The sequence below is a fragment of the Hippocampus comes genome, unplaced genomic scaffold (assembly GCF_001891065.2).
Source record: "Hippocampus comes isolate QL1 unplaced genomic scaffold, H_comes_QL1_v1.1 scaffold562, whole genome shotgun sequence".
Lineage (NCBI taxonomy): Eukaryota > Metazoa > Chordata > Actinopteri > Syngnathiformes > Syngnathidae > Hippocampus > Hippocampus comes.
In genome coordinates this window covers 345752-364194 of record NW_017805537.1, presented here as the reverse complement: position 1 = coordinate 364194, position 18443 = coordinate 345752, and the positions used below count along the sequence as shown (strand labels likewise).

General features: G+C 42.8%; 1 protein-coding gene across 2 annotated transcripts in view; it reads left to right on the top strand.

Moving 5' to 3' along the window:
* Positions 1-1254: 1254 nt before the first annotated feature.
* prdm5 (PR domain containing 5) overlaps positions 1255-18443 on the top strand; it is a 33914-nt gene continuing 16725 nt past the window's right edge. The window contains exons 1-14 of one of the 2 annotated variants that reach the window (XM_019878363.1): positions 1255-1533; positions 1620-1718; positions 2630-2713; positions 4317-4439; positions 6978-7146; positions 7236-7413; positions 7593-7688; positions 8562-8683; positions 9110-9189; positions 10046-10130; positions 10228-10385; positions 10989-11082; positions 12874-13034; positions 16876-16969. In XM_019878363.1, coding sequence (XP_019733922.1) covers positions 1626-1718; positions 2630-2713; positions 4317-4439; positions 6978-7146; positions 7236-7413; positions 7593-7688; positions 8562-8683; positions 9110-9189; positions 10046-10130; positions 10228-10385; positions 10989-11082; positions 12874-13034; positions 16876-16969 — 1537 coding nt within the window. In that variant the 5' untranslated portion in view covers positions 1255-1533; positions 1620-1625. Of the gene's footprint in view, positions 1719-2629; positions 2714-4316; positions 4440-6977; positions 7147-7235; positions 7414-7592; positions 7689-8561; positions 8684-9109; positions 9190-10045; positions 10131-10227; positions 10386-10988; positions 11083-12873; positions 13035-16875; positions 16970-18443 lie in introns of both variants that reach the window. The other variant, XM_019878362.1, reaches the window with a different exon arrangement.

The following is an 18443-nucleotide window of genomic DNA, read 5'->3' as shown; positions in this document are numbered from 1 at the left end:
AATGCCGCTAATAGAATGACCAGTTTACATAACATTAGACCTGGCTTGTGTCCAGACCGCGAAAAATGAAGCTGCAATAACAACAAGGGACTTGTAATTTCTCCCGCTTCATCAACTCTGTAATTCCCGCAAAAGACGAGACAGGCTCGGCCAAATGAAAACACGGTTCATCCCGTGACCTCACCACTTCAGGAAATGGTTTATTCGGCCTTGGAATAGGGAGTTGCGGCAAGGCGGAGGGGAGGGGGTGGCCGGGCCCCCTCCCATCGTAGCAGTATCAGGTTTGGGCCATATGAAGGGGCGGGGGTGGGGGGGATGCACACATCAATTTTGGGAAATGTTGTGTGGAAGCATTTGTGCCTTGGCCAAACGGGAGGTTTCCCCTCCAGAGAAAATATTTGCTCCAGTTTGAAAGAAGCCCCTCTCGACCGTGTCCTAAACGTGATTTGTGTCATTTTTGGCACGGGCTGACATCAGCCGGCGGTCCGAGCAATAGTGAGCAGTCCGGATGGCTGGCGGCGGTCCCAAAAGTGTCCAAGTCTTGGTCGGCACCGTCTTTAATTAAGAAACAAATGCGCTTCTGTCATCTGATTTGTCGGTTTGTTCAACGTATGGTGCCGTCCGGCTGAGGCGGTTCACAACGTCTGGACCGGATCCCAAAGGAGATTTATAATAAACCGGGAAAGAAGTCTGTCATTTTAAAGCCATTCACTTGGCCCGTGCCAAAGAATGTGACGCCCGTCTGTCTAATATGAAATATAAATAGCATCATATACACTTCGGAGGTAAAGACGTTCAAACAATTCAGAATTTGAGGAACATTTGATGTCATCCAAAATAGCAGTGAACTCCACAAGACCTCAGTCTGGTGAACTGAACTTCAGGGGACCCAAACCCTCACTTTAACCCCTACTGTTTTTTTAAAGATTTGTTTTAACTTTAAGATTAAAACTCCATTTTAGAAAAAAAAAAGATGTTTTTGATGACAATGTTTTTCTTCAGTTGTAAGTTAATCATATGATCATAAAGTTTCTTTTTTTTTTTTTTTTTGAGAAAATAAAAACTTTCCCAGGGAAAAAAAATGTTTTCTACAGTTTGTTTTGTAAAAATATTTGAGAGGAAAAAATATCGCATTTTGTAAAGTAGTTCCTTAAAAAGAAAATTGACTTTCTGGGGCATTTTTTTTTTGTTCTTGAATAAAAATATGCAAAATGAAGGTGCACTTTTTAAAAGTAAAGTTTTAATCATATGACAATAAAGTATACATCTTTATTTATAATTCACGACGGCATAACTGAGCAACAGTGAACTTTTCTGTATTGACATCCACGTTCGCCTCAAGCAAGTCCTGATTTTGCTGAATCGTCACTGATTGGATACAACAAAAAGTCCGGCTTCTTGTTACAAACTTTTTGCACCAATCAAAAGGCGCCGTTTGCCTTTCCTGCCCAGAGCCGAGTAGCAACAAGTCCGACCTGGACCAGGACCCGCACCTGGACTATCCCTGCTGTGGAAGACGTGAAGAAATTCAAAGTGAGAATGCTCCCGCGTCTCTGACGTCCAGCCTCCACAACGTCCATTTTGTCGACTTTTTGCTCTTGTCTGCCCGCTTATGACAGCGCACCATGTTGGGGATGTACGTGCCGGACAGATTCTCCCTCCAGTCGTCCAAAGTCCAGGATGGAATCGGTCTGTTCACGGCACGGCGGGTGAAAAAGGTTTGTGCTCCTTTCCCCACCTCGAGCGAACTTACTCGAAATCGGCGTGTTTTGTTTCCAGCTGGCCCCTCTTTTCAAAGTGGCTGTCAAACGCGAGCGAGTTGTGACGTGAAGTGCCACGTAGCAACACAACTTTTTTTGTTAGTTTTTTTTCCCCTCCGTGCACCTCCCCACGACCATTTCCCCTCTTAACGTTGCCTTCCTTCACCCTCGCGAGTTCACCTCGACACATTAAGTCAATTTTACAGCAAATGATGTGCGAACAGCTCACAAAGACACTTAGGGAGCATCTCGCTACTGTTTCGATGAAGTAGTTCTTTAAAAAAGGGGGGGAAGATGACGCGTCGGTCCCCACGCCCCCCTGTCTGGAGTTTGGCAAGTTGAAGGTGCGTTCAATTGTTCCGCGCAAGTATGGGAAAAATCATAACTACAAAAAATATACACATATTAATATGCGATATTTCAGGGATTAAAGTATCAGTGTATAAAAACGTATTTACATTCACCTGGAACGCTTTGAGGTCGCAACATCTACAATCGGAGTCGCATCAATCCGATATAATTTAATTTTGCGAACGTCACATTTACAAAACCAGAATAATTAGTGAGCCGTGGTTGGTCGTTACCTGAGCACGTGTGATGTCAATTTTAGATGACAGCAAGTCTCAAAATGGCCGCCTCCTGATATGGATAAATATTCAAACATTTTGCTGTTTAATTCTTATCCCACAAACGCAATATTAGGCAGAACGCCGTGGCGAGTGGGGGCCGCATAGAACATACTTTGCATTATATCGTAAAGGACATTTTTGACTTGACGTTCCCTGTTCTAATTTACCAACTTTTATAAATTTATATTGAAACATTTTTATTTCTGTTTGGCTACATGTTTTGTTGTTTTGTCTTTAAAGGGAGAAAAGTTTGGCCCCTTCGCAGGCGAGAAGAAACTGCCGTGCGAGTTAGACGAAAGCTCCGACACGAGACTGATGTGGGAGGTAAGTGCACCTTTTGCTATTTCGATTGTCTTTGTTAAAATGATATCACACAATAAATGGTCACAACACTGAAAAATTCAAGGGTCACGAAGAAAACCAGAATATGACCCAGCCAAACGCAGACCTCCGCCAAGGCCGGAAATTGTGGCGTGCCTGGTTTGTGTGTACAGTGATACCTCAGTTTACGAACATAATTGGTTCCGAGAAAGTGTGTGTAAGGCGAAAAGTTCTTATTCCGAACATTTATTTCCCATAAGAAACCATTAAAATGAGAATAATCCGTTCCTAGGTCCACATAAAAAATAATTTTCTACTAAATAAGCCTTAAAACTGCACAAAAATATACCTTATTTTATGTATAATGAATGTGCAATTGTATTGTAATTAAAGAAACACTGTACACTGTACTGTATAATAAAGTCATTTTATTTTCCTTTGTGATGGTATTTAATGGGTTAATGGATGACGAACTTCCAGGGTGCCTCTTGATGATATCCGAGTGAAGTTGCCGTGCTTTCTCGGCGATAATACCCTCACTCACACTGTCCCCTGCTAGCTGCTTTTCATTTATCCAAATTAACAGAAGTTTTTCAACCTCTTCTATTGCCTGAGACCGTTGCTTAGACAACACAGAAACACCCTTAGCCACACACGCACCCTTAATAGCTCCCTTGTTCTTCAGGATGGAAGCAATGGTAGACTTAGCTAACTGATACAGTACTGTGATGCTAAGTCACGCAAACGCACACCTCGTTCGTGTTTTTCGATTATGTCCTTCTTCTGCTCGATCGTAATTTTCGTCTTCTTCGGCTTAACACTAACTTGTGGTGGGGTCTTTTTCGGTCCCATAATCGCAAACGTGCACTCTATATGGTCCAAAATGTCGCTCAAACAAATCACGTCCTCACTCGAAGAAAGGGGGTGACGAAATGGGACGCCGTTGAGCGTGCGTCAGTTTCTAGTGGCCGCCACCGTGGCACTGCTCGATCGCGTGGTGTGTTCGTCCGCCGAAAACTAGTTCGTCCACCGAGACTATATGCTCGCGAATTTAATGTTTGTGAGGCGAAAAGTTCGGAAGCGGAAGCATTCGTAAACCGAGGTATCACTGTATTTGTATGTGAGCAAGCTACTTCCGGTTTTGTGTTGGTTCATGTAAGAAGTTGCGATTGGGCTAAGGAACGCAAATGGCAATTTGTTTTTTTTCGACTGCTGCAGTAACCGTATTATCCAGCCCCTTACACTGTATCCAGTGAGTGGTGTTGCAAAATTTGGTGAGTTTTCAAAGTTGGAAAAAAAAAAAGAGTTCAAATGTGCTTGCTTCAAGCTGTTTATGAAGACTCCCAGTTGAAGTTTACTGGACAACAAAACCTAAAACAATGAGAATTACATGTGTAATGAATCAAACCACGCTAACACTGCCTGAGAAAAGTTATCCAGCTTTCGGCTAGCACACAATGCAAATTGCCATCGGCTGGTTAATGGAACATTGATATTGTGGCGATGCCTGATGTTGAGATCATAGTGGAAAACCGGTTTCAATGAGTTTACTGCAGTATGTTTGTATAAAGCATCATACTGTATTGTGCTATTTTGCTCATTGCAGGTGCGTGGCAACAAGGGTGACGTCCTGTATATCTTGGACGCCAGCAATCCGCGCTACGCCAACTGGCTGCGTTTTGTCCACCAGGCGCCCTCGCAGGAGCAGAAGAACCTGGCAGCCATTCAGGTACATTTCCTCTTCCCAGCGGACACAGCGGAGCCTTTTAATACCACTTTTAATAATTCGCGCCAGACAATAACGCGCCGCTGTGCTCCAAAATCTTTGTGGTGTCTACCGCATATTGTCATTATTATGATTAGCGTTGTCATTTGGCAACCAAACCGACCATTATGTTTGCAAAATATCTTTTTTCTTCTTTGTGAAGAATTGAATCCCATTAGGTGCACCTAATGAAGTGTACGTAAGAGGCGGCAAAAGTATTCCCACTCTGCACTTGAGTAGAAATGCAAATTGAAAAAAAATAAGAATATGGTAAACGTAGAAGGTAAGTGAAAAGAATTGTTTTTACTATCTTTTGTAGTGTAGCCATTTTGACAACTTGGCAGAACCAAAAGGAAAATGGACCAAAGTAATAATTTCCTTCTACTATTACTACTATTACTTACTAAGACCAAAAAAAAAAAAACCCAAAAAACACAACTCATTCGCCACAAATCACAAAATACAAAGTAATGAGAATGTTTTGAAAAAGTAAAGAGTAGAAAGTACACATATCCGTTTTCAAATGTAGGGAGTAAAAGTAACAAGTTATCAAGAAAAATAAATACTCAAGTAAAATACAAATACCTGAAAAATCAGTTGTTTTTTTTTAACCTCCTATGATGGATGTCTGGCGCAACACCACCTGTGAGCAAAGTTTTGTTTTCAAGTGCCATTAAAATGTATATGTAAATATTTATCTTAACAATAAAATACAAATTCATCCTCATTTTAAAAAAAAATCTTATTTTTTATTCAACAATTATTGAATTGATAAGTAAATGGTGATTGTAGGCTAAATATAAAATGGCTTGTGTTAGTCATATACTTTTATTGTATCTATGATCAATTATTAACTAAATAATGAAATAAAAAATTACCACTCTTTCCACAGGTCCACATTTTCACTCAACATTCTACACACAACAAACACGACAGAATGACAATGCGAACATTATTTACCTATTTATTTTTTAAAATCTGTGATGAAAAGCTTCAGCAGAGAGCACTTTTGAGCTCAGACTGGTGCGACGGTTCATCTTTCAAGCCGAAGCACATAGAGCCACGATTTCAAAGGAGTGGCTTCAGGACACCTCCATCAATGTCCTTGAGTGGCTCAGACAGAGCCCAGACTCGAATCCCATTCAACATCTGCGGGGGTATCGCTATCATGGCTGCACACCAAATTGCCTTCAGATCGTTGTGCCAATCCTGTGGCACCGTACTCAGAAAGCCTTGAAACTTGAATTACTGATAAAAGGTACAACAAATCATTGAGCAAAGGCAGTGAATGTTTATATATGTGTGATTTTTTTTAAAACACATTCAAAAAAAGAAAAAAACCCTTTTTTTTTTTTTCATTGTGACCTTCATTCACGTCAGGATTATCCGATGCAATTCCAAGACTTACACCCCGAAAATGCATCCCCCCCTTCGGATAGTCCACCGATGTGGTTCCTTTAGAGTGCCTCGTTGTTGGCCATGAGTGTGCTTAAGTCATGTACAGAAAATCGGAAGTGTGAGTCTGAATTTGTAAAAGCCTGACTTGACAACCATTGTTTGGACTGTCGCTTTTCATCAGCAAGGCCACTTTAGAGCACCTGGTTGTCAGCTGTGTGTGGATGCACGTCACACTGAGAAAGTAGGGAGACTGCGGAGCGTTGAAATAGTTTTTAAAATGTCTGTCATGGCAGCCTGTGTGAGCATTGGAGCTTCGTGCTAGTGAGCCCACTTTAGAGCGCCTCATTGTCAGCCGGGAATGTGCGCATGTCACGCAGAAAAAGTCGCAAGTGTGCGCAGGGTGTAAACATGTATTTTTAAAAGGCTGCCGTGACAGCCAGTGTGTAGTTTGAGGCTTCGGGCTGGCGTGGCCGCTTTCGGCTTAAACATACGAAAATCAAAGTTGAACCTTATGACCACGCTGAGTGACAAGTGAGCCAGGTTCAAAGTTCACCAGATCAAACCCTTCCCAAAAAAATGTCTTTATTAACTTTGCTGTCCAAAGACATCCGGGTAATGACGTCAAAGCTCCATTTTGTCCAAACAGAGGGGATTCCAAATAGGCATAAATAACGATTAAGAGGATGAAAGCGGCACAATAAATGTCAGCGCTGACGAAAGGCAGAGCTTTACGGCATACACGGTTGACCTTTGGGCGACCAATCATGCGGGCCGTTGGGGCTATTAATGGAGCGCACCTCTTTGACCTGTTGTTCTCTTTCATTTTGCTGAAGGATCATCTCCTCGTCAACAGACGCGGAAAGCTAAAAATGAATTAACTCGGTGACGAGCAGCCGTTTCCAAAACACAATCCTCCATATTGACAGCAGGTGTCGAGCAGTTTGGCTGATCTTTCAAGCGAAATGTTAAGCGCTAAAGACCACGTACATTATTTAAGGGCAATTTTCTTTTTTAGAGATGAGCATTTGAGTCATCCTCGTGAATCCGTTTTGATGCTCCGAATGGCTTTGCAATTTCGTCTTAAAATCGGCACGTGCTTTTCAGGACGGCGAGAACATCTTCTACTTGGCCGTGGACGACATCGAGACGGACACAGAGCTCCTCATCGGCTTCCTGGACAGCGATATGGAGGAGGAGGAGGAGGAGGAAGAGGAGGACGTCAGCAAAGACGAGGACGAGAGCAGCAAAGAGGCAAAGCACCTGGTTGAAATGGGTAGGCCGATCGTCGTCTTAAGCGCTCGGCCTTACCGCCATCGCATCATCAAATATTCCTTTTTATCTTCGCGACTTTTGTGACCCCAGAACTGGTGATCAAGAAGGAGGACCACCCGTGTCTGCTGTGTGAAAGCAGCTTCCCCAGCGAAGAAATCCTGGCCGCCCACCTGCAGAGTCTGCACCAGAGGCCCAGCACGGACGAAAAGGAGTTCAAGTGCAGGAACTGCGGCAAGAAGTTCCCGGTCAAGCAAGCGCTGCAGCGCCAGTGGGTCCACTCTTCATATCGCCGTGATAGTCAGACAGAAGATCGCGATAGGCGGTCTTACAGTGTCATCGTCGCGAAAGAAATAGACTGTGACCTCAAACCTACGATCTTTGTTTCCGTTCGAGTAGTCACTCACTTTTCTGGTGCTACATACATTTGATTTTGGACTTTTCCTCCAGCGTGCTGCACTGTTCCGAGTCGGTGAGCCCTTCGGGAGACTCCAAAGCTCATCACCAGTGCTTGCTGTGCCACAGCTCCTTCAGTTCAGAATCCAGGTAGTCTTTCACATTGATCTGCATTCACAATATCAGCTTGGGGGGTCGGGGTGAAGGTTGACTCAAGTCACATGGCTTGACTCCTAACTTGTCTTCCTAATATTTTTTTCAACAGGTATTTTTTTCCCAATATTTTTCCTTCTTTTTTTTTTTTTTTTTTTACAGTTAATCATGGAACAATCTTGAAGCTAGTGCTCTATGTTATGATTGCATAAGACTGTATGACTTCGGCCTTGCTTAACCCAAGTCATGACTTGATTGGACTTGCTTTGAAATTTAGACGGGACTAGAGCTCGGTCTCACACCCGAAATTCACACTCGCTATTCGTGTACCTTTCAAGCAGCGAATCCCAGTTTGCTGAAAAAACACGTCACAGTCCCAAAAATGACAAATCCGATTTGATCGTCATGTTAAATGAGAAATAGAGCGCACTTGTTATCGAAACCACGTGTTGTCCAAAACCCCTTACCGAGCCTCACATCACTCTTTCTTGAAAACAGATCGTGACCAAGACGAACGCAGCTGTGTCCACCCTATGGAAAGCTTTTCCTTTTTAGTTTAAAGTAACTTTAACATCCGGGATCCCTCGCCGCACATTGGCTAACAACAGGACCCAGAATGTTTTTTCGCTTTCTGTAAAATTTCGAAGCCTTTCGTGTTCTGTTGTACCAGCTCGCTAGTGCTAAGCTGACCTGACCTGCTTTGCTTTTGAGTCACCATGCATTCTTGCACAGCCCTCAGTGGGACCCCACCTGTCTTGCTTAACTCTAACCGCAGTAACTTGGGACAAGGTTTACACTCCAGACTTCTTACTTGCACACGTTTAATTTACAATACTATCCTCTCTGCTGTCTTTGTCTTCCCGCGTGCAGTTTCGAGCAGCACAAGGAGGCGTGTAAAGGCGACGCCCGCTTCATCTGTAAGGAAGAGAGCTGCGGCAAACGGTTCAAGAGCAAGGACGCGCTGAAGAAACATAAAGGGAACGTTCACACAGGTCGGCGGCACTTTTACGACTCCTCCAGTAGCTCTTGCCGTCTTCGCCTCTAATTACCACGTAATTGCGCAGCGGCACCTTCTGGGCCCCGAATAATTTGGCTATTTCGGGCAGGATGTAGGCCACGGGTGAGATGAGATGGAGACTTTGATATCACCGAATGATTGAGCTGAGATTTAGGGTCCCCAGTGTGGTCTAAACGGTGGGTGCGGGGGGTGGGGGAAGTGGATCAGACGGGATGGATAAGGGTCATGTGATCACCAAATACAATCTACTCGCCATCATCATAGTATATATTTATTTCCGTTTTATTTAATAGTTTTTCAATGTCACAGTAATTCTAAATCAAAGGGATTAGCAACGCATACAAACGGAACATACAGCAGATCAACAATGTCTTTTTTAAATTTTTTTTAATGTTTTTAGGGAGTGCACGGAGGAAACTGACTTGCACCATATGCAACAGGAAGTGCTCGTCGTCTCTAAATCTGCAAGAGCATAGAAAGGTAAGCAATATTAGAGAGTCAATAAATGTAAGAAAAAAAAATTCGGATATTAAAAATATTAGGCAAGTACAGAAATATCAAAAGAATGTTACATGAAAAATATCAAAACATTAACTTAAAATATATATACAAAAATATCGAATGAATACTAAAAATACTAAAATGTTGAGAAAAAGATCATACAAAAATATTTAAAAAGCAATATGAAAATCTCAAAAGCAAAAAATGTTAATAAATATATTTACATTTAGCACGAAAAATGTTTTTAAAAACTAAAATAAAGTAAAACTACTCAGCCTAGGAAGATGCCTGACAAACAGTAGATTCAGCATGGTTCAATGAAAAGACCATAAATATTGTTTTGATATTCAGCATGGTAAAATCTTTTCTGATCATTTCCGTGCAAGTTATTTATTTTTGCAGCTGATTGGCAATCTCGCATTGCTCATATTGTCATGAGCCAGAGCCTTGTAGTTGATGCTTCAAGTGAAATTGAAAGTTCTGTGTCCATATGAAACATTTTGGCCAAATCTGGGCTGGGCTACAATATTGTTTTTAGCTCGCAGGCCGACAGCATCTCAGCAAGATTGCATTTTGGGAACATTATGCCTCACTGCGATGTTTTTGAGGCTAATTTACTGCTGCAAGCGAAAATTATTTAAAAAAAAAAAAAAAAGGTCATACTTCCCGAGAACAATCTGGGTTGTACTGTAATAGCTGCTAAGATCATGTGCTATTTAGTGAAAGAAACTTTTCTGTGAGCTAAACAAACAAACAAAAAAATCACCAATATTTTACAAGAAAAATAACCCGCCCCAAAAAAGAAATAAAAAAGCAGTCTTTCACTGTCTCCCAGATACACGAAATATTCGACTGCCATGCATGTGACAAGAAGTTCATCTCCACGAATCAGCTCAAACGACACATGATCACACACTCAGGTAGATAAACCAGCCTCATAAACATCACTACAGACCTTTCGTTATCGTTTGTAAAATATTTCCTTTTTTTTTTTTTTTTTTTCTTGGCTGTTGACAGAGAAGCGTCCGTACACATGCGAGATCTGCAGCCGCTCGTTCAAGCGCCTCGACCAGGTGACGGCGCACAAGATCATCCACAGCGAGGACAAGCCATACAAGTGCAAACTGTGCGGCAAAGAGTTCGCCCACCGCAACGTCTACAAGAACCACAAGAAGGTGAGAAGTTGACACAAAATGAAAGGAACATTTGCAGCGAGACCATATTAGAGCGCACACATTAGCTTCCGGGCTAACGGAAATTAGCTTACAATTACAAACCAAAATATTGAACCAAACCATGCCTTTCATTTTAATTCTATGATAAGAATATGGTGGCGGCCCATGAAAAGACATTTAGAGGGACACCCCAATGTCAACTTTCCCAAAGAGATTATTTTATACGTTGACATTTTCCGGCTCCAATGCGCAGTTTAATTTTCATTAAAAAAAAAGTGTTATGTCACAAAGGCTGCCATCCGAACCGTCCATCGGGGTCTCGTTGGTGTCTGTAAATACAATTTGCGCTCCCCTTTGCTCTCCTCTCTGTTTACTTTGGGGATTGAGGTGTCACTCAGGCAGATAAATAGAGGGCAGCGTGGCGGAGGAGCAAAAACAGAAGCACTTTGAACTTTAATCCCCTCCGAGCCGCTTGTCTTCATCAAGTCGACAGAGCTGAGCGGCGCTTGTAGCGAGCCTCGTGGATGATCCCGTCACCTCGACTCGGATAAACGCGCTGACGCCGCTATGTTGTTTGCCATCTCTTGCTCTTTCCTCTCATAGACCCACTCAGAGGAAAGACCGTTCCAGTGCGACGAGTGCAAGGCTCTTTTCCGCACCCCTTTCTCTCTACAGCGCCACCTACTCATCCATAACAGTAAGGACAATCTCATCAGCTCCACTTTGAATGATGTTGTGCTCAAAAGAATCAACAAGATGGAGATGATGCTTTGCTTTAATAAGATTCTTCAAGTCGTACCGGGAGGGCGTTTACAGTATTTACTGAACTGTGGATGAGAGGAGGTGTCTATTAACGCGCATGTCGTTGTGGAAAGAAAGACCACCATACTCAACAGTGAGTCAACTGGGGAAAAGGGGACTCTTATGGAGAAATGTGACATTTTTTTGGGTGCTCTGGTTTATCACATATGTTGCAACATAGAAAAGAAAGAGAAGTGGCCTCAAAATGGAAACCTGTGGGACCCCTTTGCTAACACTTAGTTTACGAACATGTAGCACTGAGGCAGATTGATATGGATTTTACGTTTCACCCTCTGGTTGTGCCCAACGAGACTCGATACAATGCTGACATGCTAACACTTGCTATGCTAACATATAGAAAGACAACAACCTGCATCGCGAAATCGCAGAAGCAGATAGATGACGTTTTTTTTCTCCCCACGGTGGTGCGCCATGCCCGTTTATTCATGGTCATACGGCAGCAAAAAGGGTCTCACGCGTATCCGTTAGCTTAGCATCAAGAGATTGTGTTCGCTGTCGGCCGGGTGACTGAATTAGTTTGTGCGGCCCGCATTGTCACAAGTGACAAAGACGCGATAAAGCTGGAGGCATTTCTCACCACGGCCGTGTAAAGAGGCGGGCGATATGATAACAGTCTTCCGGCAATGTGTCAGTGGATGATGTCACTGCGGTGGCTCAATAAGGTACTGATTAAATCTGTCACCCATTGTTGACAAAATCATGATAAATGGAATAACAAAGACGCAGAGTGTCATTTTGCTGTGTGATGATAAGACTGACACATTTAGGAAAGATCAGGGGTACATCATTTGAAAGATTATTCTGAAGCTATTCTTGGCCTGCGTCAAAATTGGCCAGGAACACAATGTGTGTGCTTGAGCAGTGCAGATTAAAGATGATGACAATAATAATGGATTCAATGAATTGATTTCCACAGTAATTCAGAGGGTTTGATGCACCCTGTTGTCAGTCATATTTCTGAACAAATTACAACGTCATCAAGTCAGCCAAAATGGGCGGCACAACTTCGGCCCGCTTTCACTCGATGTACAAATCAAAAGTAGGTCAAGCATTAAACTGTTTGTATGGCCAAATACAGTGTTTATAAACCAATATATTGAAAATACATCACTTCACTTATTTGCACATTTGATGTTACAGTAATTAGCACGCTAGCATTTATCGAATATGTTTAAGAAGTCTCAAGTCCAAGTGACACAGTCAATCAATTTATTTTATTTTTTTGGTGGTTTAGGACACTTTTGTATCATGCAATGGGTCGATTTGACCCAGTTACATTATCGCTGTTACCGAATGAAACAGGAGGGCTCAAATTTTTTTCTTGCTACTTTAACTGATTTGGTTTTGAAACACGCCCACCTCGGTAAATCTGACCCCGGGACGTTGTTGCTCTTCCTGAATGTAACAAAAGCTGTGATTGTGGCCCAGTTTACTGTCTGGGGTTCTGTCTGTTTTTAGTTCTCTTCTGTCAAACAACCATTTCATGTTCAATTGAAACTTACATCACACACAATACAGGACGACATAGTTGGATCAAGGTTGTCCTTTGTCGTCACTGTAATGGCCCGGGTCAAATTGTTCCGGCGCGATTGAAAGAAAAAGAAAAAGCAAAAGATTGAGCCCGGGAGAAGCTTTTGTTGACAAAGAAGCCGCCTTCTCGCCGCAGGTGAGCGGACGTTCAAGTGCGACCAGTGCAACGCCACCTTCAAGCGCAAGGACACGCTCAACGTGCACATCCAGGTGGTGCACGACGGCCACAAGAAGTACAAGTGCGACCTGTGCGAGAAGGCCTTCGTCACGCCCTCCGTCCTCAAGAGCCACAAGAAGGTGAAAGGATGCTGACTTCTCTTTGTTCGGCTACCGGTGAAATGCCCATATCCAAAATTTAGATTCACATCAATATAAACAAAAAAAAAAAAATACGTCGTGAAAAAAAACAAGGAATATTAGACAAAGAGTACACCAGTTTTCGAAAAATATCAGCAACAATGCAATCAAGTCAAATAAAATATTTGGGAAAAATCCAAAAAATATTCGAAAAAACCCCCAAAATACTTGGAAAAAATAGGGAAATTAAGGAATACAATATTCCCAGAAAACAATTCACAAATATATATATATATATATATATATGTGTGTGTGTGTGTAAAAAACAAAGACAATCGAAATATCATGGCAAAAATAGTCAATATTAGACAAAAAGAGAAAAATATTCCAAACAATACAACAACACTACAATACCACAATATTAGGCAATATGTGCATTTATATTTTGGACAGTCATGTGACTCTGGGATGATTTCAGCTTCTTCCTGTCTTGCGTGATGCAGCTCAAGCAGGTTTTATGGTTCGCCTTGGCCACATGAGTGACTTTATAAGTAAATGTTCGCGCAACGGTGTTGATGGCTGTCAAGAAACGTCCGTATCCACCCAGGAAGGGAGGCCCCTATCAAAACTGGAAATTGATCTCTTCTCTGATTCAAAACGACAGCTCGTCCAAGCGCTCGACGGGCTTTCAGAGCCCCAAAAACTGATCCAGCCACTGATTAGCAGCCCCCCGATCCGACAAAGTGCATCCAGATTGAAATTGTCCGCGGCTTCTTGCCACATGGCCAATGGGTGCCGTCTCCGAACAGTGGGGACCGCGGAGGCCACTGCGGGATCGCGGATCGGGATCAAAGTGGGCCGAGCGCAGCAGACGACAACCTGCTGGCCCGCAAGCTTTGCCCCGTGGAAAATAATGCGAAAAACTTATCAATGCCATGTTCGCTTAGGCTCACTTCACCCCGTCTCATTTTGCACAGATGTTAGAAAGAAAAGGAAAGCGTTAGAGATAGTGTGTGTGTGTGTGTGTGTGTGTGTGTGTGTGTGTGTGTGTGTGTGTGTGTGTGTGTGTGTGTGTGTATTAGCAAAAAAAAAATATTGGACAACATAAGAATTATGTTGGAAAAAGAAAAATTCCACTTTTGTAATAAAAACAAATATTAGAAAAAATAGACAAACATATAAGACATAAAATAAAATAAAGAAATGCATGATTTTGTTTAATTTTTTTTTTGTATGGCAGAAATTAAAAATTTACAAAAATGTACAAAATTAAACAATCACTAGAAGAAGAATGCACATATTATTATTATTTAAAATGAGAACAAACAATAGATGAAAATCCAACAAGAAAATAATGTCGACGTCTCCGCCGGTTAAGGAAGAAAAAAAATGCTCCGAAATAACGGTGCCAAAGCGGCCTTCCCACCAGCTGGTCCTCGTGGCGATCAAAGTTGTGCCGGCGCTCGAGACGACAACCTGCTGGCCGCAAGCTTCGCCATGTCAAATGTTTCTCAATGGCATGTTCGCGGAGGCTCGCTACGCCGCGTCGCGTTTTGCCTGGCCTGACGCAAATCAAAAGTAATGGCAGCGAAGAGTGAAGCCAAACAGCCCGACGCACGTTCCCAGTTTGATCTCGCTGCCATTACTCTCCCGAAACGTTCGCCTTGGAACGCGAGGCCTTCCTGGACTTTCAATCATTGTTTCAACCGACAAGTGACTTTGTACAAATGAAAAATGTCTTCAAAAGTTCAACCGGCCGTCGTCTATCTGGAGCTGGTTTAAAGAAAAAAAAAAATCTGCAACGAGGCTAGTGGTGGATATTTTCATCAGAAACGATTTTGTAATCAATAAGCTGAGTGTCGGAGGATGTTGTGTTGACGCTGCCAAGTGCTCCGGAATCCCTCCAAACCAATAGCAGTTCTTGCTCTGGCGCTGAAACTCAAAGTACACCAACATTTAGGTGGTTACTCTAAGGGTGATTACTATTTACGATATTCCACTCGATTTCGGCTCACCTTGTTCCGAGCAACACGGCTAAAAGTTCCTGAAGAGGGCCATCACAAATAAAAATTTTAAATTGTCATCAATTTACACAATGCAACAGAAAAATTGCCACCCTGTATCAGGTTTTGAAGATCCACATACAGCATATTGTATTGTATTGTTTTTTTTTGTTGAACCGTAAAAACATGGCACGATTGTCAAGGAGATTGCGGATGGCGACAAGGAAAAGGAAACGGATGACTTTGAGGTGCTGTTGCCAACACTTGGCTTTCTCGCCACAGTTACATCTAGTTGGCTCTTATTTTAAAACATATTACTTGGGAGTTTTTTTTTTTAGCTACAAGCCATCATTTGGTTGATTTTTTTTTTTTTTACTTTGACTTTGAGATAAGAGCACCGTTGGGTGGCAGCAAACTCAACTCACTTCACAACAAGCGACGGTTTGGCAGATAGCGAACAATCCCGCGTCAAGCTGTTTTAATGACCGTCCCAGCTGAAGTTTAACACCAAAATAAACATAAAAGAAAGAGAATTATAAGATAAGATAAGAAAACCTTTTTGTCCCACACTGGGGAAATTTGCAATCTACAGCAGCATCCGTGTCGATGTATCTCACTGGAGCACCCGTAGACAGACCCTTGTAAGAGTACTCACAGGCATGTGTTCTTTATCCTCTGCAAAGAATAATTCATAGTACGGCAGCTGACTGAGGAGCAGTGACCGTGTCCATGTATATATGTATGTCAAAAATGGCAAACACTGTTCGATAATTCTTTAAATTACATTGAATTGTGTTGTTTCTATATGGTTTAATAACTAACAGTATGTGATTTTTTGTGTATGGAAAAAAAAAACCCACATTATACATATGTTGGTTTTTTTACGACTTGGCGTTCCAGCTGGTACTTTCCCGTCTGGCTACAAGTACGTGCACGCGTTGTACGTTCTGCGGCGGATTATCTCATCTGTGTCAGCGGTGCAAATGACAGGCACGCTGCGTGAGCAGTCACATCCATACCGGGCTGTAAAATGTGTTTCTGGTGAATTCCCCGCATTCCCCACACAGCGGAGTGTTTACGAGGCGGCAGCACCGGCGATGTTTGCTTGATCGTCAAGCATGTGGGGGTTTGCCATGCGTTTGGATGGGGCGAGGTGTTTGCGGGAAGGTTCGGCGAGCGCGATGGGGGTCGGGAGGGGACGGGAGATGAAGAAAAAAAAGGATATGAGGGCACATGTGCACCGTGACCTTTGGTGCCTTAAGGTTACAATCTTGCATCAGGGCAATATATTTCGACACAGCGATACCTTCAGTTCATTTCATTCTGTGACAAGCTGCTAATGTCATTCAGACGTTGAAGCTTTTCCCCCCCACAAACACCACCTTGTTTGGGGAGAGGGGGGTTCCAATCAAGAAAAAAAATATAGCTCTATATTGTGTAAAAACATAACAAGCTCGTCAACTCACTTTAACATTGTTTATCGGCTCCGAGATGTGACACGATATTGACAAAGCACGACGTTAAGCTACTCGGTTCACTTCAGCATCGTCCCTTGATGCCAAGATACCACCAGTTGGCACCAAAGTAATACCCGAGTAGAACATATGTGAGATTTTCAAATTTTGGCTGGCGATAAGAGGCACACGTTTGATGAAGTGACAGCTCGCCTCCTGTAAAAATATTTTTAGAAAAAAAACCCAGAAATAACACTGAAGTACAGTAAAACTGCTTACCCTTGAAAAATTGAAACCAGAGAGGGATTCGGTCGATGTTAACGTGCTGTTGGAATCCACAAGTGCGACGAAAAGTGTATTTACGCCAAACTGATTGTTTTTCAGACGCACACGGGCGAGAAGGAGAAGATCTGCCCGTACTGCGGACAAAAGTTTGCCAGCAACGGCACGCTGAGGGTCCACATCCGCAGTCACACAGGTCAGTCGTCTCATGCGAGCCCCCTTAGGGTGCAGCACAAAATCTTGAACTGAAAAATCTTTTGAAAAAGTACTTCAAAAGCATTTGTTGCATTTAAAGTTGCTAAAGTTTCTTTTTTCTGCGCCATTCTGTGATTGGCCGGTCTGCATTTCCGGTGGGGTGTGACTTAGCAAACTTAAAAGATATTTTGAAGAACAAGAGAGGAAAAATCTGAGAGGCCAAAAATGGAACAAAATTATAAAAGATGAAATGGGAAACGCGTCGTCATGAAAAATGCGACTGGTTAATATTCATTTGATATTTTCCGGGAATCGGGCTGCATTATTACTTACCAATTTCAAACAGTTCCCAGATGTTTTCCTGACACGCTTTCATCAAAGTACCTCAAACTCAACAATCGCAGCACACTTTTCCCCATGGCATCTCTTACTCACATTAGTCCATTTTTAGAGCTAAAAAAAAAAAAATGTGTTGAACGCAACCGCGAAACAAATGTCATCCAGTAGTTTGATCCATTTACTATTGGCACATTTTTTTTTTCTGTTGATTTCTCCCTCCAAACGTGATCTCGAAATGCGCTGCACACACGGCTACCAGACACAATGGCGCACTTGGATGTTCATTAAAGGGCCTTTAAACTGGAAAGCTACGCATTCCTGCGCATCTCCTTACCAACTGACTGCTGCCGAGACCTGGCATGACCACACGCATGCACACACACACACTTGGTTTCCCATCCCCCCCTCCCCCGTATATATTCTCCGAGTTCTCTCCTACCTTGTTGGGACAAATGATGTCAGTTTTTTCCTGTCAGCGGACAGAGTTATACACATCAGGCGCAAAAACAACTTTCACGAGCTGTCCCGTGTTCAGTTTTTACCGTTTGTGATGTCATTTGACCATGGCGGAGTGATTGCCCGAAATGGCTCGATTGACGTTTTTAGCCGTCCTCCCGACCGCCGTGGTTTGAATGTGTGACGTGTCCGTTGAAAAGAATATGAGCGAAAATGTTTGGAAGTGAGCCGGAACGTCCGCTGAATTGTACGTAACTTGATTTGAAAAATCACAGCCAGTGTTTGGGTTTTTAAAGGCCGCGCAAACAGCCGCAAAAAAACGATTGACGGGGGAACGTAAACGAGCGGAAATGACATCGAATGACGTCATGACGTCCGCGCGTCGATGTTCAAATCGCGCTATTCAAATGCGGGAATAACACTCTGTTCACGCACATGCAAACGTGTCGTTCCGAATGACGCAGAATCATCAGAGGCTCATCGCCGGGTTGCTGTTGTTGCTGAAATGTCACTGAAAGCCATTCAAGTTGGCGTCCTTGGATATGGAACATCTGTTATAAATGTTGTAAATATGTCCAGAAATGTGGTAATTTGTCCAACTCAACAAGAGGACTGACTGCTTGTGGGGTAGAACTTTTAAGAGGTCCAGGGATCTTTCGGGGGGGGGGGGGGGGGGGGGC